Source organism: Colletotrichum siamense (assembly GCF_013390195.1).
Source record: "Colletotrichum siamense strain Cg363 chromosome Unknown KSG_Cg363_contig07, whole genome shotgun sequence".
In the NCBI taxonomy this organism is placed as follows: Eukaryota; Fungi; Ascomycota; class Sordariomycetes; order Glomerellales; family Glomerellaceae; genus Colletotrichum; species Colletotrichum siamense.
In genome coordinates this window covers 2798221-2823184 of record NW_023501020.1, presented here as the reverse complement: position 1 = coordinate 2823184, position 24964 = coordinate 2798221, and the positions used below count along the sequence as shown (strand labels likewise).

The 24964-nt window shown below is 52.9% G+C and overlaps 9 protein-coding genes across 9 annotated transcripts; 4 read left to right on the top strand and 5 right to left on the bottom strand.

Moving 5' to 3' along the window:
* Positions 1–135: 135 nt before the first annotated feature.
* On the bottom strand, positions 136–1272 carry het-6-3 (Heterokaryon incompatibility protein 6, OR allele; the record flags this gene model as incomplete). The annotated part of the gene is made up of 2 exons (XM_036642924.1): positions 136–288; positions 391–1272. 2 exons carry the CDS (start codon positions 1270–1272, stop codon positions 136–138), a joined length of 1035 nt encoding a protein of 344 aa, XP_036491884.1.
* A 1817-nt stretch (positions 1273–3089) lies between these two features.
* Positions 3090–4360, top strand: COP6-0 (Alpha-cuprenene synthase COP6; the record flags this gene model as incomplete). Its single annotated transcript, XM_036642923.1, has 3 exons — positions 3090–3434; positions 3503–3978; positions 4039–4360. The coding sequence occupies 3 exons, from the start codon at positions 3090–3092 to the stop codon at positions 4358–4360; spliced, it is 1143 nt and encodes a 380-aa protein (XP_036491885.1).
* Positions 4361–10056: 5696 nt separating this feature from the next.
* On the top strand, positions 10057–11073 carry CGCS363_v011073 (uncharacterized protein; the record flags this gene model as incomplete). The annotated part of the gene is made up of 1 exon (XM_036642922.1): positions 10057–11073. One exon carries the CDS (start codon positions 10057–10059, stop codon positions 11071–11073), a length of 1017 nt encoding a protein of 338 aa, XP_036491890.1.
* Positions 11074–11581: 508 nt separating this feature from the next.
* On the bottom strand, positions 11582–13270 carry chk1-0 (Serine/threonine-protein kinase chk1; the record flags this gene model as incomplete). The annotated part of the gene is made up of 2 exons (XM_036642921.1): positions 11582–13121; positions 13185–13270. 2 exons carry the CDS (start codon positions 13268–13270, stop codon positions 11582–11584), a joined length of 1626 nt encoding a protein of 541 aa, XP_036491891.1.
* A 1015-nt stretch (positions 13271–14285) lies between these two features.
* On the bottom strand, positions 14286–14794 carry CGCS363_v011071 (uncharacterized protein; the record flags this gene model as incomplete). The annotated part of the gene is made up of 3 exons (XM_036642920.1): positions 14286–14298; positions 14350–14685; positions 14739–14794. 3 exons carry the CDS (start codon positions 14792–14794, stop codon positions 14286–14288), a joined length of 405 nt encoding a protein of 134 aa, XP_036491888.1.
* Positions 14795–16434: 1640 nt separating this feature from the next.
* On the top strand, positions 16435–17096 carry ubc11 (Ubiquitin-conjugating enzyme E2-20 kDa; the record flags this gene model as incomplete). Its single annotated transcript, XM_036642919.1, has 3 exons — positions 16435–16541; positions 16608–16940; positions 16994–17096. The coding sequence occupies 3 exons, from the start codon at positions 16435–16437 to the stop codon at positions 17094–17096; spliced, it is 543 nt and encodes a 180-aa protein (XP_036491889.1).
* A 516-nt stretch (positions 17097–17612) lies between these two features.
* RPL31B (60S ribosomal protein L31-B) lies at positions 17613–18263 on the bottom strand (the record flags this gene model as incomplete). The annotated part of the gene is made up of 3 exons (XM_036642918.1): positions 17613–17816; positions 17971–18045; positions 18171–18263. 3 exons carry the CDS (start codon positions 18261–18263, stop codon positions 17613–17615), a joined length of 372 nt encoding a protein of 123 aa, XP_036492527.1.
* An 884-nt stretch (positions 18264–19147) lies between these two features.
* Positions 19148–20366, top strand: rax1 (the record flags this gene model as incomplete). The annotated part of the gene is made up of 3 exons (XM_036642917.1): positions 19148–19329; positions 19388–20072; positions 20130–20366. The coding sequence occupies 3 exons, from the start codon at positions 19148–19150 to the stop codon at positions 20364–20366; spliced, it is 1104 nt and encodes a 367-aa protein (XP_036492526.1).
* A 763-nt stretch (positions 20367–21129) lies between these two features.
* Positions 21130–22086, bottom strand: csn-7a (COP9 signalosome complex subunit 7a; the record flags this gene model as incomplete). The annotated part of the gene is made up of 2 exons (XM_036642916.1): positions 21130–21996; positions 22054–22086. 2 exons carry the CDS (start codon positions 22084–22086, stop codon positions 21130–21132), a joined length of 900 nt encoding a protein of 299 aa, XP_036491703.1.
* Between the last annotated feature and the right edge of the window lie 2878 nt (positions 22087–24964).

The window sequence follows — 24964 nt, the reverse complement described above, 5'->3', positions numbered from 1 at the left end:
ACCCGCCGAAAATCTCGTAGGATGTCGAAGGCAAACGTGCTGTTCCCCTATCTCTAAGTTGTCTGATTTGGAGCCTCCCTCCGACTCCCCAACCCCCCATCATCCATCGCTGGCGAGATGTTGCCATAGTAGTGATTAGTGAGTTGATCTGCTCGAAGACGTCGCTCTGCTGCTGGTGGCGTGTTCCTGGAGGATCTTAGCCTCTTCCAATGCCTCTCTCCTAGCAAACTCGTCGAGTAATTTGGCTGCGGACTCCAGGGGAAGGTCGGCAACGAGTGGGCGGAGATGCTGAGTTGCTTGTCAGTACTTTATGCGCAGACAGATGGGCTGATTAACGAGAAAGAGATTATGCAGACAGGGGTTTGGCTGGCGGGTAGGGGACAAACATACCGCAGGGAATGTGTCAGATTCTTTATACTTGAACTCTTCCAACATCCGGTTCAGGCGAAGTACCTGCTTCCATGGCACGATGATGTCACCGATCAAGAAGGTCGGAAATCGGGCCAAGGCAAGCTCCTCAACAATCCAGCGACGCTGGAAATAGGGCCGCATCATGAAGTCTGTGGCACCTATCCAGCGTGGCGCCATGAATGGGATTTCTCCGTTTGGGCCTTCTTTCCAGAGGTACTCGATCTTTGTCGCCCATTCGTGTGTCGGTGAGTAGTGTTGAGGGTTTTTCTCCCGATCACCCGGGTCTCCCCAATGAGGCGGCATGGTATCCTCGATCTCGGCCAAGATGTTCATGCCTTCGTCTGTGTGCTCCATCTTGTCGCCTAGCCAGCCGACAACAAGTTCGGCTGACCTGAAGACGTTCCTCATGTCGGTAGTCTGCCTCTGCTTCTCCCACTCGTCGCATGGATTGATGCAGAGGAAATCACACCAGACCCGCAAGACGTTGGTCTCGTTCACAGGACGAGATGTGGGCAGTCCGAGAAGCTGCCTCAGCCAGCGCGGGCCAGTGTGGGGTCTCCGAATGGGCGTTCGCTGGAAACGCTGGGAGATGGTTGGGAAGAATACCGCGCGGATGTTCTTCAAGGCTAGGGACAGATGGGCGGTAATTGTGATGGTCTGGCCATTGACGAGAATCTTGTCGGTTTCGGAAGAGTCTCCAAAGAGTGAAGAGAGGGCAATAAAATCCAAATCGTCGTTCAAGCGGACATTGACCAAGCGGCACTCGATAGGGGCACTGATATCGCGCGCTGACTGTATCTCAATCAGGCGGATCTCACGCCTTGACGAGTCCAGGCGTTTGTAATGGATACCTGTACTCATGTTGAGAGAAGAACTGCCTTCAAACCGGTCCGCAAAAGTGACGTTCCAGATTCGGGACGAAAGAAGTAAGCAAACAGGAGGGAAGTTCCTTTCTGGGAGCCCTTTTTCCCTTCAGCTATCTCTCCGACAAGACTTGTGCTTCGTGTTACCGTATTTTGGAAAAGTCCGAGAGCGGTAGGGCGGGAGACGCAGACAGGCTGGACCGGGGGACTTCTGAACGGCTTGCATATGTCGCACCAACAAGAAAAGGGGGGATGTAGCAAACTTCCAGAAAGCTGAACGGGATATCGGCGTTTATACCAAGAACGCGCGAAAGCGGATCCTGACGATTCCAACAGGGAGTCTGGAGCCACCACGTTGTTGGCTGCTGCCACCCCTCGGTTGGGCCTTTCAGACGGCAGGGATCATGAAAGCGTGTTGGTTCTAGTTTGTGCTTGGCGATGGTTGGCCCTGCTGGTTCCCCCTCCTCCCCCCTTTCAATTGTTGCTATGGATTCATCGTGAGTCGAGATTTTGGGCTGATCCAGATCTTTTACCCTGGTATTGGGATGTGTGCCATCAAAGACAGAAAAGCAAAATGTGACCCTCATAGATATCGTAGACGATCGATGACATCTTCAACTAGGAATCCCCGTAGATTACTACAGCGTGTATTTGTATGGCCTGTTTACTTCAGGTATTCGTTGCTACCTCCACATGCGTGTTTGCTTTCAGCTGACAGATCGACCATCAGCCATGAACATGGGCTTCGAGACGATTTGGCTCGCGCGCGCATGCAAGCTGGAAGTGGTTAGTGACGGATGGATCATGGCTGCTTGTACTTGTACACCGCATTCATGACCTCAGGCTATGAAATTTTTGAACGACTTCTTATTGAGAGGAGATCATGTAATGATTTCGGAATTAGTGTCGTGCAACCCCGGATGATCCCCACTTCCCTCGTACATGGAACAGTATGGCCCAACGACCACGTTGCTTCTCTTAATAATTCTCCCTATTGATTGTGCAGTCCCAACAGACCCCTGAACCGGCAATCAAGCTCCGTCATCTAGATCGATGAGGCCCGAGGGAGAGAACACGTTTGAGAAAACTTAAAGTGAAGAACAGATAATTTGGTTCAGTCTTCATTGCAATGCATCCCTGATTCAGAATCAATCCTGGATAACCGATGGTGAGCACTGAGGGCTGCGATCTTGGTTGTCGCAGCTTCAGGGGTTCATTACCCAGTCAGTATTTTGCTTGCTGAGTCGACAGAAGCAAGATGCCTGCTTGCCATGCACTCGGTTCGGACCCTTTTTCGTTCACACCCCCATGGTACAACTCTGTATGGTATTCAAATCCAGAGATTCAGTCCATGGGTCCTGGTTGCTGCATTGGTCAACAGATCCCTGGCCGTACTCAGGTCGTCCTCCAATGAGCAGGCAACAAACTTCAGTAGTCGACAAACTTGATGAGACAGGGAGCTTCGAGCTCGCTGTAAGCCCACTGACTTGGATCAATGGCATCAACAGTGCGAGTTTTCACGGTGCATCGGTCAGTCTCGAACACGGCCAAGGCTCTGATCATGGATGACGATGGTTGAGATGAGATGGGCAAACAGACATTCAACCGCCGATTCTGCCACGATAACGAATTTGGGCGCGCGTGACGGCCATGGATAAAACGCAGGTCTGCCCATTTGTCGAGTTGGTGAATCTTTGACAATAGAAGACAGACAGTGTTTGCCCTGCCTTGAATCCAGTTTCACCGACTTCTCCGTCACGCTTTCTTGCATTTGTACTGTTTCCTTCCTGCGGGCAGGGCTCGAACGTTGCATCGATGTCTGTTACACCTGACTTCGCCGGCCTTGGGGCTCACGATGCTGCTGCAAGTGCATTTTCCTCTTGGGGAAATATCTTCAACACGTTGTGGAGTTCTGGCGGCTCCCACGGCTGGCCGCGCGATGAGGACCTTGCAAAGGACCCCAAGAGACTGGCCTCCATATGCGGGCCTATCAACGCCAGAATGATCAAGGAGATGAACTATTCTGGGGCGCCGGTGCTCAAGGCAGAGGCTGTCGAGTCTCTGCTAGAGTACATGTACAGGAGATCAGTTGAGTTTGGTGTTCCTCTGGACACGCCCATCTCCTCCAAAGGATTCCGCTTGGGATACTCCCTAGGACTGGTAAGCTCGCCCCCGACTTCAGATCGCTCTTCAGTGGCGAATGATGTGATTGTTGACTCGTCACACAGCTTGCCCATCCCCGCCACCCCACGGTGGTCCAGGGATTTGTTGGTCTCTTCACATGGCTCGTCGTGCAATACGATGACCTCGTTGGACAGGCAGAGGGGGCTATGGTTGAGGAGGCCATGGCCTTCCACAAGCGTTTCTTCAGCGGCCAGCGCCAGAAGCACAACCTGCTAGAAGGCCTTGCAACTCTTCTACGGGAGGCCTACGACCACTGGGACCCCGTGTTGGCCAACATGCTTCAACTATCCGCCTTGAAGTTTTTGACCTGCAACCTGTTGGAGCGACACGAAGGCTTCTTAAGCTTTGAAGTCACCAGAGCAGGCGAGAAGTTCCCTGATTTCCTCAGAGACATGTCGGGAATCAACGTTGCATACGCCGTCTTCTGCTACCCTAAAGCGATGTATCCTGACGTTTCACAATGGATCGAGGCCATTCCAGACATGGCCAGGATCATCGATATCGCAAACGACGTCTTTTCGTGGGTCTTACTCGAGCATGTCATTTACAGTAATCATTGGCTAACACAGGCTCTCTGCAGTTTCTACAAAGAAGAGCTCAGCGGCGACACCCGAAACTATATTCACAATCGGGCTCTGACCACGGGAAGGCCACTTCTTCAAATCGTTGAGGAGACCAAGGAGGAGACAATGAGTTGTGCCAGGCGGGTCGCGACCATTCTCAAAGGAAGGGGCACGTATGAAGCATCCTGGAACGAGTGCGTCGCGGGCTACATAGCCATGCACACAACAAACGCACGTTACAGGTTTGCCGAAATGGGTCTCGGGGAGGAGCACCCCCTCGCCCCCTTTGAGCACAGGATCGGTGAGCTGTTTGATCGTATGAAGACGGAGATACGATGAAGTTGCCATGAATTCGAATGAGACAGGACAAGATACCACAGTAGGATGTTTGGGGTTTAGGCTTTTTATTTCTCTCTTCGTCGGTCTGAACTAGTGACTGGGAACAGAACAATTTGTAACTTTGGATTCTTATATAGATCTTCGCCAACAACCAATGACTAGGCTTGCCATTGCAGTAACACTATAACAATGTCAACAGCGCATGGTCTTTCTAGTATTTGTCCGCCAACATCCTTGGAAGAATTTGTTTCCTGAAAGTTGTGTGAGATCACTTTGATCGGCAGCTTTGCTCCCTGAACCCCCCACTGTACATGTCCGGTGCAGTCTTAGTTGTTGGGTACTAGTGGCCTTATCAGTGACGCTAGATATACGACCCGAGTGTGTTCCGGCAGCTCAACTCCTTCAGGCTGACTGCAATTTGGAAATCATAAGCTTGCGACCACTTGGACGTCTTGAGAATATGCTCCGGCGACTGCACTTGAGACTAATAATAAGTTAGTCAGGCAGGAATATGTCAAGGCGTTTTCTACGTGCCAACCTACCTTGACACCTTGTCCACCTGCTTCTTGCACCATGCTCCAACAAGTTCACAGGGTTCGGGATGAGTCTACCCTACCCTATGCGAAATTTCGGGTTGGGCCGTTGCACTCCTCTTTCTTGGAAAAGAGCGAGCGGCGTGTGGGGGCCAAAACTTGCAAGCCAACACTAAGTAATGTTACATGTGTTAGGTATCTGAGAGAGAATAGCGTAACGTAGCCAACGCTCGGGCTTTAGATATGATACGTAGAACAAGATGGAAGTAATAGAATTTGACGTTCTTGTCAAAGCCTGGTGGGTTGTGTGCTGGGATGTCATCGGCCTCCTTTTTCCGATTTATGACGTCGCTTGCCGGTAAATCTTAGCTGTGCTGTAAAGCCGAGCAAAGTCAAACGGTTATAGTCACTCAAGTGTTCATTTTGTTACAGCTTCGAGGTGACTCTGAACCGCAAGCCTCTAGAACAAATCATGACCAACAAGCTGAGATAATTTCGGTTTACCCGCAAATGAAATTGGATGTTCAGCCCGCTTCCCGACTCGAGTCACGGAGTTGTCGGGTGGACAACAACAAGAACAGCAATATTCTATGACAGGGCATTTACGCGAATTTAACTAGGCATTCGGGGAATGGATGACAGGACTCTCCAACATATATGTCTCCATCACGTGCAGCCGTATGGGAGGCGAAAGGGTGTAGCCGCAGGTAGTACCTTGCTGTACGATACCATCAATCGGAAGTGCAAACGAGGGAAAAGAATACATGACAGAATCCGCGGACTGGGGAAACGCGGAGGACTTTGCAGAAACCGAAGGCTCAGAGCGCGTTAGATTGTTCCAATATTTGAATGCAGTTGTTGTGCCACAGCACTCGCCATCAAATAGAACGGGGAGCGCGCAATAATCGCTCCTTTCTGTAAAAATACAAATGCAAGTGTTGATAGACTGCTCAAGTCAAATAGGCACCGCTTCTCTTCAAACTTGGTACGATGACTTAACCAATGAGCCCCAAGGCGCTGGTCAAGTTTTGATATACTAAGGACTGGATAGCAACGACTTGGCCGTTAAGGTGTAAGAAAAATGCATGAGGCCGGTGCTTGTAAAGTTGCGATCACCTTTCTGGGAAGCCCCCCATGGAGAGACATAAATAGTACGGACATCAATGAATTCTTTACCACCAGAACTTTTCTTGCTTCGATACTCAACATCTGACTTTTCGGGAGTGACGTTTCAGTCGACTTGACTCCGACTTCCATACATTTCACACTTGGCCAACACAAGTAAACGAAAGAATCATGGCCGCTCAAGGCTTACCACACGAGCCGCAAGATTCCGCAGTCAAATTGCTTCCAGTCAAGGCCTGCGAGACTTTCGAACACCCTTGTTTTCCGAAGCTCTGTGAGGAGAGCTTGGCCGAGAGTTACGCAAGTTCATTGGGATCTTTGGCCGATCACCCTCCTTTCCTGGACTTGACACCAGGGGGATACGACGCTACCGACCTCCAGGATGCCACATGCGCGGGATTTCTATCCGGCGAGCGCTATTCACATCAGTTGATGGCCAAATCTGCATTTCTGAAGTGGTACTCTAAACAGTTTGCGCCAAGGGCCTTTGATGGTCCACCGCACATAGATATCCACTTGACAACATCACCGCCATCTGCGCAGAGAAAAATATTTTTCAGAGACAGTTTACGCGAAATTATCAGGATGTTCGACGACTATTTCTTTTTCGGCACATTGACTCGACATTGCCCCCGCTACTTACGCCCCTTGGTCCGTCTCGATGCCGGGAATGATCTTCTAAAAACACATATCTCACCCGATCGCATTTATTGTGGTGGCATATGCAAAGGTAGCTCCGAGTTTGGGCATCCCTACTCTGAAGTTGCTGTATTTGAAGCCCTTCGCGATCACTCGGGACCAATATATTATGCATCGCTACAGCTCGCAATCAGAAACCTGTTGCATGAGCTGCTACATGCATACATTGACGTGTTCATCTGCAAATGCGCCTGTTGCAAAAAAGATATACCAAACACTAGGGGTTTTACTGGACATGGCAAGATATTTCTGAGGATGAACACCTTGATGATGGAGGAGTTGAGGAGTTGGCATCCTGATTTCACGGCCTGGTGGCCCTACGACCTCCACGGGGGGTTCTTCTTCCCGCTTGTAAGCTTCAGGGAGGAGGAGGACGAGTACAGAAAATGGCGTTCGCTACCACATTTCGGACGCTTGAATCCTCTCATTCAAGAGGATTCTCCTGAAAAGCTCGTTCGTATGGAGATCAAAGACAGGGGGTGTTTGGTGTCGGTTACATGTACGCATGTATGGTCGAAAGCAGAGATTTCGAAGCCAACTTCAAAGTCAGTTCCAGAGCCAACTCTCGAACCAGCTCCAGAACCAACGCCTCAACCGACTCCTGAAACAACTCCTAAGTCATCTTCGGGGCCAGATTCAGGCTCAACTTCTCAAGATCTAGTTGCGATTATAGATACTTCCAAGACGTCCAAGGGCTTCCGACTCTTTGTTGCGTCCTTATTCAAGCGAGGTCAAGCTCTCGTGCCCAAACGCAAATCTAAACGACACAAAAAAGATGAATGACAAGACGGAAGCGGTTTTCATTTCGAGAATACTTACTCTTACAATAATATATTTTGCGAATTCTTCTCTTTGTTAGGTCCATTGTATAGATAGCTGGCTTCAGTTTCTATAGCGGGACCTCGATTGCAGGCCTACGAGCCAGCTCGTTCTATCAGCATTCAAGTTATCATAATTATCTAGATCAAGCCAAATAAAGAAAAGACTCCATCAATCATGAGACAGGCCTTGGTGTGGGTTAAAGCAATGAATGGTATTGTCCCTCAAACGAGACCAGACGGCCACCCAGCGAGGTCTAGAGGTTTCAAAACTCTTGTCGAGTTCCTCAGCCTTTATGTCGAGGGTTTGACATATTTCTGGGGTGCTTACTTTGACGACAGTTTGCTCGACAAGTTCCAGTATATAGCATCGCCCGTAAACCTATTCCAGTTGTTCTATCTCGCCATTAACGACATGAATTCGCAGACAAAAAGGCATCATCTCAAACACCAAACACCAAACATTAACATGGAAAACCAAGTGTTCCCACAATTCTATGAATGTCACTACAAGAGGACTGAAATCTGCCATCTTGTCTCCTTTCCAGAACCTGGCATTCATCAGCAAGCTTATTCTGCCAAATCGATTCAGCTGCGGCCATTTCTGCCTCTGATACCAGGAACCTACAACGCTACACAACTCGCGTACGAGACGGTCAAGGATTTTGCCGAGGGCCTTGTACATGGTTACCAGGAATCAGCCCGTGACAACTTTCTTACTTACTATATACAGGCGGCGCCGAGAGCAGATGTCTTTCGAGCGTGGCAACAGCACGCTGGTCAGCAAGGGCGGCGATTCCCCCTTTCAGTTGAAGAGTTGGCAGCTGCGTCAATTCTTGACAATTATCTCCATGAATTGATGAAATGTCTCGACGATTGTTTCTTCTTCGGCACCTTGACTCGCGTTCATCAAGGGCATCAAGCCCCATGTGTCCAGCTCTCTACAGGATATCATGTTCTGAGAGACGAAGCGGGGGTCAAGTATGGAGAAACAATTTCTAAGGAGAACTCGTCTCACATCAAAGTATGGACTCTTACAGCGTCTTCATTGTGTGCAGAGACCGTTCCATGGTCAACCATCGTCTCAACTCTTATGCATGAGATGACCCACGCCTATCTCAATACTTTTGTTTGCAATGGTGAGCAGTGCACAAGAAACTCCATCAACACCGTTGGCTTAAGTGGGCACGGAAATACGTTCCTCAAAGTCCATGCTCTTATCCTTCAGCAAATGCGCTCCTGGCATACTGTTCTGGCGGAAATGGACTCCGCATGTAGTCTTGAGGGAGGCTGTGTTGATGGATATTCATGCGCCATTGAAAATGAGGCGTATCAAAAGGCCATACGTGCAGATAGCCTACGGAATTTCGTACCTCTTCGAGCTGACAGTCCTAACCAATTGCTTCGGCTGGTCCAAGGGGAAGTAAATGGCAGAACTATAACGAGGGTCCTTTTCCGTCGGCGAGGGTCCCCGATTCCGCATCCTGATGCTTGGATCGAACGGTATGCTGCTGATGTGGTGCATTAAGCGAATGGGATGGTAGGTATTTTGCAATCTGGCTCAAACTCTGGGGGTTCCCGGGTGATTCGCATCGGCTGTTCTGCATATTTTTCTTTGTTCATTCTATATATTTTGGGAAGTTTTGGTTTCTTCGATGATTGGTTCTGTAGTACTTATCCGCTTTGCTATATGTCCTCGTCTGAGGACCTTTGAGGTCAGCGCATCAGACACCCTGCTAGGCAATGTTGATATCAATATTCGCGCGACTGTTTATATGTACACGAGAAACAAGTTGGTGATCAGATTCATGTTTTCATGTCACTGGTACGTGTGATAGAACGAAATTGATGAGGAAAAACAAGGAGCCTCTCTATTTTTCCTGTGCTGTAGGCATTATATATCTTGTCTACTAAAGTACTCCAACCAGGGACGATGGTAAAAGGAGTAAAAAGAATAGAGGTAATAACGATAGTATACGACGACGATAGACGACGACGATAGACGACGACGATAGACGATGACGAGAGATGACAATGACGACAATAACGACAGCGATCATAACGACAATAACGATAATACTAGCTATAAAGCATATACACACTCACAGGGAGAATAGTCGCATACCTTGCTTGCTTTCGTCAGTTTCGTGTTTCATGGATCATTCCTATACTGGGAATGACCTATATGGCAAAGCCACCCTGGGAGCATCGCGGTCGCCTATTGTTTGACACCTTTTGCTACCTGCAGCTATTCGATTTGGAGGACGTTTCCCGGGACCAAACAAAAGGCGAAGTGTTTCTTTCGATCCAACAGGATGATTGGCCCTAAGCAATCCGCCTTGGGAGACCACCTTGAGTGAGGTTGTCAAAGAAAGCAGCAGTTCGACATGAATCCCCCCTATCCGCTGCGCCCTTCTGAGACTTCCATAAGAGTGAGCCAAGTCTCTCCAATCTCGGCGCAGTTATTATCAGACTTCTTTAACAGAGTTGTTTGTTCCTGCACAGGCCACTATTAGCCAACATGTCGGTGCCTCAAGCGCAATGGCAGGTACCCGTCCCGGTCCAGTCTATACAGCCTTGCAACCACGCCACGTTTCCAAGGGCCATCCGTCGAGGAGCCGAGGAAGTGGTGCCCGACGACAGACCGGAGTGGCCTCTACAATTCCATTCATACGGCGCACGAGACCTGCTGAACAAGACCGTTGCCGGTTTCCTCCATGACAAGCTCACCGCTCGCCAGAAAGCGGCTCAGGGTGAGTTCCACAATCGCTTCAAGGAGGGTTCATCTATGGCGGCTATTCTCGACACGATGCCCGCTCTGGCAGGCAAATCACCGCCATTGGACACACTCTTGCGCGACCTTATGCGTTTCTTGGACGACCGCTTCTTCTTCGGCAGTATGACTCGCAGGGGGCTGCCAACTGTGCAGCTACTCACAGGATATTCGGATCTGGGCGTCGGAGAGGAGGGCAAGTTGGGTGACGCACGTCAGAAAGGGGAGAACCTTGTCGTAATACGACTTTTCTCTAGCTGGCGTGACCTAAGTGTACCACACAGGACGATAGTCAAGGGTGAGTGGTCAAACATTGTCGGGGTTCTTATTCACGAAATGGTCCACGCATACCTCTTTCTTTTTCTCTGCAGAGGACAGACATGTGAACGAAACAGACTCAACACCTATGGCGTCACTGGCCACGGGCCGGTATTCACTAGCCTCCTGGCTCTCATCATACGGGAGATTAGGAGTTGGCACAGTGACTTGACGAATCTCTACCCCAGCCATTTCGATGCTGTCACCGGGGCCGACTGGAGATCGTGGGATCTGGAAACCTCGGCACGTATTCAGCAATGGCGTGTTTACAAGTCTAGAGGTTACAGGCCCTTTCAGGAGTTCGTCGGTCGCGATCTCGTTGAGTTAGGCGAGGTGAAGATTGGCGGACGGCTGATTCCACATGTCACTTACTGGCCTCCGCGCTCTCAGGTGCCTTTTGAACAACGATTTAGACGGCGAGTTGTCTTTGCAGGAATACGACAATGACGATGTGGAGTATGGTGGCGACATGGACAATCACTAAAATGACCAGAGCGATGATCACAACCAACACAACAGCCGTAACAATACAGCGACGTCGGGTGCCAAGGTCAAAAGAAAGGGGATCTTAGCAGCGCAGGAGGCTATAGAAGAATTGAGCTTGGAAAACAGCCGTCTTCTTCTCTGTCCGTCTTCTTCTCTGTCCGTCTTCTTCTCTGTCCGTCTTCTTCTTCTCCGTCTTCGTCTTCTCCGTCTTCGTCTTCTCCGTCTTCTCCGCCTCTGATCACTGTCGCTATCCTGCAGTACCGTGCGCCATCGTATTCACATTGGTCCATAGACTGAGTTGAAATGATGCGGCCCGATTCTGGTCCCTTAGAGGTCAAACACGAGTAATCATTTCACGAAGCGTTAACTTTTGCTTAATCATTATCCCAAGCGTATCCGTACACATCAATACACATGAATCTCGTCTCAGCATCCCTCATTCCCTCTATTCCCAGTGAAGTTTCCTTGTCTAAGCATCCGGGGTATACACGCCATCCTTGCAAAGCACGACAATCTTCTTGAAGAAACGGCGCCACTCGAGCGGATCGCCCTTGATCTTCACGAACCGGATGTCTAGCAGCTCCTGCTCCTCGGGCAGCCGGTGCTTGTCGATGTGGATCTCGCCGTGCAGCGACTGCCTCCTCTCGTCGAGCGTCTTGACCCGCAGCGTGGCAATGTGGTCGCCGTACAGGTTCGGGTTGACCGGCGACAGCGGGACGTTGAGGTGGTGCAGCGCGTCGCTGAGCATCTGCACAATCAGCGTCGGGGGCACGTGCGAGAAGAAGCGCGTGAGCGACTCGAAGGGCACGATGTCCCGGAAGCGGCGCGCCGCCTGCGTGAGCGTCAGCGGAACGCCGGGCGTCTGCGAGAATTGGCTCATGGACGGCTCCTGCTCAAGCGACTCGAGGAAGAGGCGGCGGTTCGCGACGCCGGACTCGCTGCGCGAGATGGGCTGCGTGGAGGACACGGCGATGGGGTTCATAGCCTTGAGGGCGGGCCGCTCCCAGTCCCAGGCGACGTCGTTGATCGGGGTCTCGGGCTGCGTGAAGGAGACCTTGCCGGGGCCAGAGGAGTCGAGGTCCATGGCGTCGGCGTTGGACGAGGTGCCTTGCGATGCCGTCGGCTGTTGGCTGAAGTCGATGCGCAGGCTCTCGAGCATCTTGGTGGCGAGGTTGATGGGGTCGGAGACCTGGCCGTCGGAGGTCAGGTGCGGGTTTGTGCGGGTGTACCACGGGTGTTGGCGGACGCGGGCGAAGGAGAAGCGCTTCTCGGGGTCGATGGACATCATGCCCCGGAGCAGGGAGAGGGCGTTCGCCGGTATCCTTGCCCAGAGGGCATCTGTGCTGCGGCCATTGGTCCGGACGTACTCTTGGTATTCCCAGCTGACTTGTGATGGCTCGTCCCAAGGTGTGTTTCCGACGAGTAGCACAAAAAGAATGACACCGCAAGACCAGATGTCGACCAGATCTGGAGAGTACTTGCTGCCGGTGGGCGTGGTCTTGTCCGCCTTACTGCAGGCGAGGATCTCAGGGGCGATGTAGGGCGGGCTGCCGCAAAGGGTCGAGCTGGTCTTCCGTTGGCCCTTGTACTCGAACATGGTGGCCATACCAAAGTCGGCAATCTTGAGGTTTCCCGTTTCTGAGAGCAAGATGTTTTCTGGCTTCAAGTCGCGATGCGCCACGCCTTTGGAGTGGACGAAGCTCACGCCGCTGATGAGCTGGAGGAAGTAGACGTGGGCAATGTTTTCGTTCAAGCCAACGTCGGCTTCAATCTTGTCGAAAAGGTCGCCACCGCTGGCGAATTCCATGGCGATCCATCTCCAGTTGATGTCCTCCCCGGAAGCGAACCACTCGATGATGTTTGAGTGTTGGCCGACATGAGAATGCAGCGAAACCTCCATCAACAGCTGCTTCTGCGAGACCCTGCCATGTTTAGTAGCATATCCCTTGTGGATGAACTTCACAGCGAAAACCGGTGTTGTCGCATCTTGCGGAATGGCCTTCTTGATCCTGTGTTTACCATGTCAGTGGGGTGCTCCACGATGGGCGATTCGCGAAAGAGGGGTATCCCACGATGCGTATGCGCCCCGTCCAATGGTCTTGGAGATGATCCGGAAGGGCAGATCCGTGGGCAGGGGGTCAAGCTGCGATTGTTGCATCTTGAATTGGTGAGTATGCCACGTCCGGATGGTGTTTAGATGGTTCCAGTGGGAAAGATTGCGGTTGGCTAGTCCATGATGGAGGGCGATCTTGGACGGGAAATGAGACGGTTAACAGGGGTCTTGGATCACAGTTGGATGACTCTTTTCTGGCAAACTAAAGGCAGGCAACAGCAGCAACACAATGGGCACAAACAGTGTGCATGACGTAGCTGACTAGGGGAGGCAATTTGTGCACAAAGAACCTACTCCAGGGTCCCGATTCAAACAGACTCGCCGTGTTCATGGCCTGTCTAGGACCCTGCTCCACGCGGTCCCATTCCTCCCTCCAGGCACGGAGCGCGCGCATCAACCGCGTAAAGAGCTTTTGGCGTGTTTTGATGCCAATTCCAGGGTCGTTTCAGCGCCACCGTAGCCGACGCGTCTCCATTGGCGGATAAGGAGCCTTATCGTGGTTGCCGGAGCGTTGGCCAGGTAAACAGTCCGCAGCACACCCCCTCTAAAGCTACAGGGGCCCGCCGCCTCAGCCCTCGCCGCTTTTGCAAAGAGCAAAGCCGCAGTGGGGCTTGGACTGCTACCCATTGAGACTCAGGCGGTTGAAGTGCGATGGACCAGGCATCAATTCAGAAAGAGAGAGTAAGAGTCAATGGTTTTGGGGAATTGATTTGTTCGATTTGATTACTTCTGGGATAGCTGCAAAAGCTGTTGCAAGCAATCATCATCGTAGGAAAATGGATTGGAGCCAAAGCACGATGCATCAACGGCGTATCCTTTCCCTCTAACGGTTTTCATCCTTTCGTATGACAGGTTACCACCCGCGGCATCAACGGTGTCCTGCGACCCAACCCTCTGAATTCCTCCAGTGTTCTTTTCTCACTTTCGAAGGCGGCCAATTTGATGACTACTGCTTTCCTCGATTGGTAGAGGGCATAAGTCCAAGTAGTGCTGGTTACTTTGGTGAATTTGTCGTGGTCTTTTCGCGGGTAGAGCCACGCCGTAAATTTCAATGTCCCCATTACATCTGAGGGCTGGAAAGCAGTCAGCACCCGAGCCTCTTTGTGATGTGGTTCAAAACTTACCCTCGAAAGCCTCTGTTTCTGCGGCAGACATTGCACGCCTTGATCTTGCATCCCTTGCACTGGAAGACGTACTCTGTCTGGAACTTGTGGCAGAATTCACACTGCAATCTTCCAACTCGTACAAGATCCCACCGAATCCATGGATTCTGGTGGCTTGCGCAGTATCGAGACGCCTTGGCAATGGGTTGTCTGGGGAACATTGTTGTGTTCTTGGAGCCTTTGGAAGCAGTCTCATGCGTCTCTCTAGCCTGGGACTGTCCCCCTTGGGACCGATTTCCCGAAGTGGGAGCTGGAGAGGGATTGGCCGTTTGAGCCTTGGCCTCGGATTCTGTGACCCTTATTAACGATTAGCAAGCTTTCTGATGTCTGGGGACATGTGATAGACTTACGCTAGGTCACGGTCCTGCTTTACGCAGCCGGCCCAAAGGCAACCATGGTGTGCCATCATGGAGTGTGTTCCTGAAATTTTGGGGAAGCAGGAAATACTTTGGAAGAGCGGATTAGATCAGTCGCAAATTCAAATATTTCGCCGGGCAGAATGAAGCGTGAAGGTGAAATTGTTGGCTGAGCAATGAAAGGTGAGGAGAGGGAGTTGGGGTCTGAAGAAAAGGAGGGTGAGGTTGGTTTGGGTTTTAAGCTGAAGTGAGGTTTAGGGTAAGTACTTACAGCTGCCCCAAGGCAGGACCAAAAGAGAAATTTCAGATGTCATCTGAGGCAGAGGCGGAAGGAAGTTGCCAAAGGCGGGCAGGCAGCCTTGCAGGAAGGTGCCTGCCCCTCCAAATCGTTTGAGCTTTACCCAGCAAAAGCGTTTGTAAGAGAGAACAATGACAGAAGAGCAAAAAGAAAATTGGTTTGTGTAAAATTCATGGTATGATTCTGTGAAAATTTGATTCTTCCGCAAGATTTGTTTGAAAGGAAGAGAACGAAAAGTTTGGATCCTACATCAGCCCGACTTTTATGCTTGTTTTCCAGGCCCGCGTGGGATCACACGATGTCATGTGTCTCAGTGCCACGGAAGCACCTCTTCTGTTTCATGGCCTTACGTCCCCTGGATATGAGGTAAGATACTCTACTGAAGCGTACTACATGTTGGTGAGGCCATAGAACAAGGGCGATGTGTGGTTGAGAGAACGAGATGAAATGTGCTAATCGGATGTGTAAGTCATTCCAAGGACCTGCTACGCTGATTAGCCATGGATTGAACTGTGGCAATGAAAACAGGACAATGATGTCCCCTCCCATATTCCAGAAATTTGAGGTTGGATCGAATAAGTTATTTTTGCAGAAATAGAAGAAGCAGCTATCTCAGAGTGAATGGCAGTCAGCTGCTAGGATGACAGGCGAGTGACTGGATTTAGAAAGAAAAATTGAGATGATATGAGTTCAATTACAGGAAAAGATCCAAATGCTTTGCGATTTTGGATATTTTGGAGCGCTGGAGCGTATGTTGGAAAAAACAGACGATTATTTCGTCAATATCTGCTCACGAATGAAGAAGTATCAGAAGGAAAGGTTTGCCCTAATTAACCTGATATAAGTAATCAAAAACAAGAGCTTCAATCTTTTTTTTCCATTGTGATTTAAACGCATCCTCAAAGTCCATCAACCCAGCCAAGCACGAAGACACTGCCAATGTGAGGCCGTCTTGAGGTGAGGTTGAACACAGCCAATGACATGTCATAGCGGTACGTACCGAAAGACCGTTGGCAGCTCGTCGTACGGCAGCGACAGCGCTAACCCGGAAACGTCAACCCAGCCCGGTCGGCGCGTCGCCCAGGTACCGGCTCCCCCAATTCTCCAATCCTAGAAGCCCTCTCGCCCTATGGAATAACGACTTTCTGTTATTCTTGACGCCGCTGCAAGTTCTCATCTTTCGCCCCTCGATTTTCTGCGCATTTCTCATTCTTCAGCTGCTCATAAACACAAAGAGGAACCCCTCTCCTCCCGATCCAGTATCCAGCCACCTGCTGTATCCCGTCTCTGTTTCTTACCAGACATCATCGCCTTTGCTTAGACCTCGAGGTCATCGATACCCTCAAAAGCTATTGCTTTCTTCGCATTTCCCAGTATCCGACTTCATCAACAATGGACTACAGCATGGAGGACTCTCAGAACTCTGCTCCCGGTAGCGTCCAGGCAGCCAAGCTCGGTGGCGCCAGGAAGGGACCCGATGCGCAGAGCGTCACCAAGAGGTATGCGGAGCTCGTCGGCGATGACCGCCTTACTCGTGATCAGGTAGACTGACTTTGTGGTCACAGATTGCAGACAGAGCTGATGCAGCTCATGACTTCGCCTGCTCCCGGCGTCTCTGCCTTCCCCTCCGCCGACGGCAACCTCATGTCGTGGACGGCGACCATCGAGGGCCCCGACCAGACTCCCTACGCCGGCTTGACGCTGAAGCTCAGTCTCTCCTTCCCCAGCAACTACCCCTACGCACCACCAACCGTCCTCTTCAAGACGCCAATCTACCACCCCAACTTCGACTTCTCCGGCCGCATCTGCCTCGACATCCTCAAGGACAAGTGGACCCCCGCCTACAACATCCAGACCGTTCTGCTCAGCCTGCAGAGTCTGCTGGGCGAGCCCAACAAGTAGGTAGACCCAGATGAAAAGTGGTTCGGCGCACACGCTAACATGACCACAGCTCCTCTCCTCTGAACGGCGAGGCCGCAGAGCTTTGGGACAAGGACCCCGAAGAGTTCAAGCGCAAGGTCCTCGGCCGTCACCGCGACGTTGAGGACGAGTAGACGTTGAGGCACATGAATGAGAGCCTGCAGAGGGCGACGTCACGGGGAGAGTGGCATTGGAATTTGAGCACTGGAGAATTGGAGTCTTGTATGATTACGGGCCGGGAGGTTTTTGGAACTCTTTGTTAGGAATTGGACTGCATTGCATGGCTGGGACCCGGGTAGGATTTGATGTATCCTGTATCTGCGTCTAGCAGACCACCAAGTCGGTAGAAAGGACCTTGTCGGACGGTGTGTTGTAACATGAACCACAAGAAAACGTTGTGTTGTCCCAAGAAGCCTCTTCATTTTGTTCACATCCCATCGCCGCGCGCGCGCATAATCATCCCACCGCCACCACCGACCACACACAGCGCGGGGTTCCAAAAAAACAAGAAACAGAAAAGGAAGTCGTCGAGTCGTTGGTGGGGAATCAAGCGTTGTTCACATTTCCGTCGATTTTGTATGTGAGACTAGAATGCCGAATGCAACTCCTATGCCTTTATGCCGCCCTTAAACCATCCCAAAGAGAACTTTTTACTCCTCAACGACAACGGTCTGGAGACCCTTGGGGTCCTTGACGTTGACGGCTTGGACGTAGCTGTACAGCTTCTCCTTGGCACCCTCCTCGTCGTTTCGTCTGCGGGAGATGCGGATGCGGAGTCTGTAGGGGACGCCCTTGACACCCTGCTCCCAGACCTTCTTGTTGAGCTGGGGGTCGACGCGGACGTCAGAGGTACCCTGCGGAGTGATCGAGGTTAGCCGCTGTTCTATCCAGCTGTGAAGCAGTTGATCCTCGAATCGCCTGTCGTGTGAGAGACCGGTCGTGGGTGATTGCGGTCCTGGGCGCAGACTTTTCTTCTTGTCGGATCGGGTGAGGGGCAGCGGAACGTACCATGGCCTGGAGCGCGAATGCCTTGATCTCCTTGATGGCACGGGGAGCGCGCTTCTTGAAGGTAACACCGTGGAGCTAGTAGAGAGAGGCAGAGTCAGCATCGCCGTGTCCTTGTCGAAAAACTTTCCCGGCACCCATCACCGCTCGCCATCCCCGCCTCGGGCGACGACGGCGACGGCCTCTTGTTGGAAAATACTAACGCGCTTGTGCATGTGGATGGTGTACTCGCGAGCGACGACGTCCGCAATGGCGGAACGCTGCTTTCCGGCAGGCTTCTTCTGCTTGGTCGACATTTTGGCGGTACCTCTCGTCGTCGTTGGTCGTCGGAGTCGGTCGGTCGGGCGATTGTCTAGAGAGTTTGTTCTCAGGATAAATGGCCAATCCCACAAAATGTTGTGTAGAGTCCAAAAAGCTAGGGTTACAGCTCTGATTGGCTCGCTACAGATGGAAATTTCGCGCACGTGATCTTATGTCAGCGCTGCGGCCAAGATTTGGGATGGGTGGAGCTTTGTCGCTGCAAAAGATGGTGGGAGTGGGACGCCTTGGGCGATGCACCGCGCTGGGCGCAATCGGGGATAGCGCGCTTTCCTTCTTGCTGCAGTGGACCGGCTTGCTGCAGTGCTGTACCACACCTCAGCAAGGCAGGCCGTCCAGTTGAGAGCGAGCGGTACGTATCGCCGTCCCGACCCAGCCTCCGACGCAGGTTCCTCCCCCCTGACCAGACGACGAAATTAGTCCCGGGTCTAGACGACGCTTGATCTGCTGTTTATGCCGTGGAGAGCGGCACTTTAGCAACTCCCAAGACCATCACGCTGCCGCGCTATCGCCAACCACACTGACGCTGTCAGTCTGCGCCGTGCGCGATCCTTCCCTTCATACGCTCGTTCAACACACAGTAATTCCAAACCCGGGGCACAATCGACCATCGAACCCATTCAGCCCGCGCCGCCGAGGACCTTGCCTAGGACACCTGCCAAACCGCTCGCTTGGGGGCCTGTTTGCAGATTGCACCTCATTTACGATATCGCGCATCCTTCCGACGCCTCACCTTTCGACTTCACATCATCGGTAAACAACGACCGACCCGACTTGCCCGATTATTTTACTTTTCCAAAAATCACCGCCGATACCCTTTTCACTCCCCCGACTTTGCGACACGCTTTCGCTCTTCACCAACATGATGGAGGACCGATCAACAGGGGCGTCTGGCACGCCGTCCCCTCAGCCCGACTTCGAACGCAACCGATTGCCGACACTCTTCGAGGTTTTGAGCAGACGGACGCTGCCTCCCGTCGACCTGTTCTCATTTTATATCTTCATGCGAGACCAGCAAAAATCGGTCGACTATCTCGATTTCTGGTTCGTGCAGACGGAAGCAACTCTCACACGCGTTACCTGACTAACGACTCGCAACTAGGCTCGATGTCGCTCAGCACATGTCTCTGTGCCGTCACTATGTCCGCGAACTTCGCAGATCAGTCCTCGTCGGCACGCCCGACCTGGACAAGTCCGGCTCGAAGCGGTCTTCCGCGATTCTCGACGGCCTCGGCGACATGAGCCACCCGGCTGCCGGCCCTTCCATGTATGCAACCGAGAAGGAGAAGAACCAGGACGCCCAGATGTCGGCGTACCTGCGCGAGGAGGCCCACGACTCGCCGCAGAGCAGCACAGGCGACCACCGCAGCCGACCAAGCGGTGCCTTTAGCCACACGCGGGACCTGACGACCGACTCAAACTCCCCCGCCAACGCCGTCGCGAGACAGGACATCCGCGCCTCCGCCGAGAAGATCCTCTACACCTTCCTTCTCCCCGGCGCCGAGCGCGAAATCATCCTGCCCGGCTCCATCACCCAGGACGTCACCACCGCCATTGAGGACTTTGGCAGAGATGACCCCGAGGTCTTTGACGTTGCCAAGGACTACGTCTTTCAGGCTATGGAGCGCGACGCCTTCCCCAATTTCCTGAGAATGAAGGCCCTGGGCAACCTCATTCCCACTACCCTCCAGATCAGAATGATCATCGGTCTTCTGTCCATGTTCGGCGGCTTCTGGGCTGCTTTCATTCTCATCTTCCTGGATGCTGCCCGTACTACGCGCTGCTGGGTGAGTTTCTCAGATAATGTCACACAATGCAGGGGTCCATGCTAACAATCCTTTCAGCTCATTCTCCCTTTCACCGTTGGTGTCTACTTCCTCGCCTCTTACCAATACTCACTGGATCCTGTCCTCGCTCTCATCGGACTGAGCGAGTACACACCCTTCAACTTCTCCCGGATCCGTGAGCCCTACGTTCGTAAGCTCCTCGCTAAGCGGTCCATCATGGTCCTTGCCGTCACTTTCCTAGTTGATGCCGCGCTCTGTGTTCTCTTCATCCTTGTCCCAGGCAAGCGGCTTTAAACAGCAACAAAGAGACGTGACAGCATCATCGCGCAATAAATGTGATGTTTGCTAAGAGAGAGCTTACGACCGTTACGACCACAAAGGATTTTTGAGCGACCAAGTCTTCGGGTTTTGTTTTCTTTTCGGTCTTCCATTCAGGATACCACAGAGGGTTTTCATTTTTCTCATGGCGTAGAGGGACAAAAAAGAGGCCCCCACGGGAATCATAGGCCTCGCATATGGCGTTCGACAGGAAGGGATCTAATTTTTTTCTTCTTCTCTTCAATGTGCATGCACACAATGTCTTGTTTGTGTACTATTACGGAGGAACCAACGACGATTGGTTTCTACTCTTCAGGCTGTGGGCGGAAGGGGAAGGAGGTGGCTGGGCAGCAGGGAACGTCGCGGAGGTTGAGGACGAGGATGAGATTCGGGAAGACTTTTGGCTTCAACGACATTCGCTTTTTTTTTCTTTCTTCTCTTATTCTTGATTCCCTAATCTTTTCTTCAATGGCATACGTAGATAGGAACCCACAGACCAGACGGACGGACGAACGGGACGAGGCCCTTAGGGGCCGTCTGTATCAACACGTTACGGTTTTAACTGAAAAGTTGTTCATGATCTATCGTGATTTTTGGTTGCTATGCTGGGGGCTTTCCTAGCTACCCCAGGTATTTCATGACCCGTATCCCATGCTTGATTACCATGTCCTCATACTACTCCCGCCCCGTGAGCAAATGCGAGAGCATTCATCCATCAGAACCAACTCATCGCTCAGACCTACGCGCGACCCGAGGCAGTCTTTCGTCTACTGGCGCGCTTCTTCTCCTGCTCCTCGTCATCCTCGTCCACGTCCATGGCCTCGTCATCGACCTCCTCCGTGTTGTCCATCATGCTCGTGCTGCCCCGCTTGTTGTACCGACTCGACCGCGAAGAGTGTCCCAGAAACGCCCGCTCGCCGCCAACAACGGCGTGTCCAACGGGGAACTTGCGCGCATTGGGGTCTGCGGGCTCCTTGCCGGCCTCGTCCACCAGGCGGGCCAGCTTGCGGTCCTGCTCGGCCTTGTCGCGGACGCGGTCGCTGGCGGTCTTGCGGATGCTCGCGATCTGGGACTCGAGGTCGCCGAGGGTGGACTCGCAGCGGGCGGACCAGGCGTGCAGGGCGCGGATCATGGGCGGAACGGCGCCGGGGGCGAGGTCGCGGAGGGCGGCGAGGGAGTTCACCTGGACGACCTGGCGGTGGGGGTCGAGGGTGGCGTCGATCAGGCCGGCGTAGATTGCGGAGATGACGAGGTCTTCGAGGGCGCGCGGGGTGGGCAGGTCGAGGGCGGTTTGGAGGTTGGCGTAGGAAAGGTTGGAGCGCTCGCGGGCGAGTGTGAGGAGGGTGAGCTGGCGCAGCTTGAGGGTTTGGGCGTCGTTGAGGGGTGGCAGGTTCGGCGTGGTTTGGTAGGCGGCGTATGTGCCGTGGGAGAAGAGCTCGAGCTGGGTCAGGTGGGGGAGGAACTCTGGGTTTGAGGCGAGGGCCTGAATCTGAGGTGTTGAGAGGAGTTCTGTGAAGAGGAAGGTGTTTGGGTTGGATGTTGCGCGCGTGATGAGGTCGGCGGCGGCGCGAGGGGATGTTGCCGATTTGCTGAGGGCCAGGAAGGGCTGCGATCATGTTAGCTTGCAGTTCTAGTATGGCCGTGGGGAAAGGGTGGCAAGTACCTCCAGAGCGTTGAGAGCTTTCGTTTGCTCCATTCTGTGAGCTTCGCGTTCGTGATGCTCACGATGTCGATGTGGGAAGGTGGGGTGGAGGTTAGCTGTTCTTCAGCTGTCGTTACGATAGCTCGAGGTGGGGTTGGCGAGGCTGAAGATGGAGACCACGACCAGGTTGTTGTATCGGACGACGCAGGACGAGGCTGAGGAGTTGATTGACAGGAGCTTGCGCCTAGTGCAGTGCAGTTGATTGTCGTCAGTTGTGGAGGTTTTGCAAGTGACGAAGGGGGTGTGTGTTTCTTTGGAGGGGACAAGATCTGAGGATGAAGCTTGTGTCAGATCCGTTTGAGGTGCCGTGGGACGGTAAGGTAGGCAGCGGCTGCTGCAGTGCAGTTGGGAAGGGGGGACGCTACGGCTCCGACGCGGGGCAGCACCGGCAGGCAGCTGGCGGTGGGTCGCACACCTTAATGGACTGGGGGGTGCCTCTGGAGCTTGCCGCACCACAGCTGAAAATCAAGCTTGACACTAAGGTTTCCGACTGGAATGGACACGCAAAGACTGGGGATGGCCTCCTTTGTTCTGCTTCGAGGCAAACAGGGGCAGAGGAAAATCGTTTGCTCATCACTGGCACCTGTGGCTAAGCTAAAACACAGGTGAAGAATTGCAAGCAATTCGAGCCGGGGGCTTGGCTTTTGGGGGGCAAGGACCATGATCTTCCAAGCGCCATGGCTAAGATGCGCGCATCTCGGGTAAGTTGCCTCTATCTCGGGTTCATAACGTCTCCTGCCTTTTAAGCCCAGCCACATCCATGATCCAGTCTGTGGAGGTTTAGGTCTATGGAGATGAGAAGGTGCGCAAAAGATCTGGACAGTAAGTGGAGATCCAACAATTTATTGCCTTGGCGCAGACACTCGGCAGCTCGGAGGATTGTTGTCCTCATTGACTCCGACGACGGCCGGCTCGGGAGCAGTCATCGTATGTTGTTGACGTTGCCGCACGGCGTCACGCCCGCTGTATCGTTGATAAGGTAAGCGGTTCGGGGTTTTTGCAGTGTAGGATCCATTGGTCGGTCCGTCGGAACTGCATGAGGATATGGAGATGGTATCCGGCCGATGCACAGGAGCACGCGTACTACTGCGGTGATCAAGTAGTTCTTATCTGAGCACTTCGCGAACACGTTGCGTGTTATTCGTCTCCAAGGCACGCAGTACGATCTCACAGGAGCCGCGGTTTGCATTTCAGCAGGGCACAGAAGACGGTTCTCGAGCATGAAGCATAGCGCGAAGAGTCCCACCATGAGACACGATACGAGGAGCCAATGAACACATCGGATGAAGATGGTTTGGCCAGGACAGAAAAGGTCAATCGGAATCCAGGAGACCCTTCCTTCTGCCACCCTCAAGTGCCGCAGAGACCGTGCCCCCCAGGAATGTTTGGTAGAGTCCTCGCTTCGAAACGAATCGTGGCCCAGCCTCTGGGCTCTGTAGACTGTGGTGCGTCGTCCCGTGGGGCATGCGCTCCGGTCCGAGAGGACACGGGAATTAGGAGAAGACTCGTCAGCGATCGCTGAGTGAGTTTGGTCAGCTTACGGCATGACAGGACATTGGCACATTGACACGATACTGCTGTCTGCGTGCCTTTCTTGCCGTCCAGCGTAGTAACTGTCTTTCGTGCCACGCAGACCGCAATGCCCATGGAATAAATAGTGTCTGTAAGTCGTAGGGGTTGTGGTGCACAGCCCAATCCAGCCCATGACTCGGGGCTGAAGATGTTTGGAGGAATGAGACTTGATGAGAGCGTGTCTGACTTGGGCCTCGAGAATGTTCTTTGAGGGACCACAGAATAACCTGCTGCGTGTTCAGTCACCACCTAGGTATGACAGATTCTTAATGTATCCCGTAACATAGGCATCATCTGATGGCATCTCAGATCCTGAGGAACCAACAGCCAACATCTGAGATTTCCGGCCCAGAAGAAACAAAGGTGGCCCGTCAATAGGAAATGGGAGGACGGCGAGAGGAGCCCGGTCCAGCAGTGTGGCGCCTGAGCACCGAGAGATGCAGCGGGCGGGATTCCCAGGGCTGGCAGGACCCGAGCAACCCCATTGGCCGCGGGCCGCCCGTTTTCCTTCTTTCTGCAGCCCACCCGAGGCGGTTTTTCAGGGTTCGACACAAGGCCGTCACTGATTCAACCAACTGAAGCCCTCGACGCTCCGGAGACTGGGTGGGTTTTTGGTCGTTTTTAGTCAGGGCCTAGCTCCAGTCTCCAGTGTGTCCGACATGTCCCAGGGGTTGAGGTGAGGTGTGGGAAACAGCCAGGGCCTCAGGTCAGGTCTGGTCTAGGGGGAAAAGGAAACTCGACGGGACTCTCACCTGCGAGCACCGCAACCGCAGCAGCTTCAGCGCGCACTGGCCTCAAGCCCCTCCCCCCAGCAAAGTGAAAGTGCTGCAGCACCGCGACGGTAACGCTCGCTTCCCCCCCATCACACCTGCACCGCCGGGGGGGGGATGCACCTTCACAGACACACACGCACACCCCGGCCCCAGTTCCGCGATTGCGCCAGATGATAGATCCCGGCCTCGCCGCACTGCTTGCGCGCCCACTCACCGGTCCTCTCCTCTGCCGCCGCGCTACTTTCTATCCGTACCTTGCCTCCATTTACCTTGCGGATAGTGCTACGGAGTCGTGCTGCCCGTCAGTCAGTGGGATTCTGACGCTCACTCCCACCCCCCAATCCCCATGCATGCCCTTCGAGGCAAGACACTCTGGCTGACAAAAGCCGACCTTCCGCTTCCGTCCCTCCCCAAGCCTCTTTTGCCTTCACCTCGTGCCATTGATCTGCCGCCGTTTCCTTCGTGCCATTCCGACTTTGATTCTTAATCCCACCTTACCCACTGACCCTTGACTTCTGCACTTCACC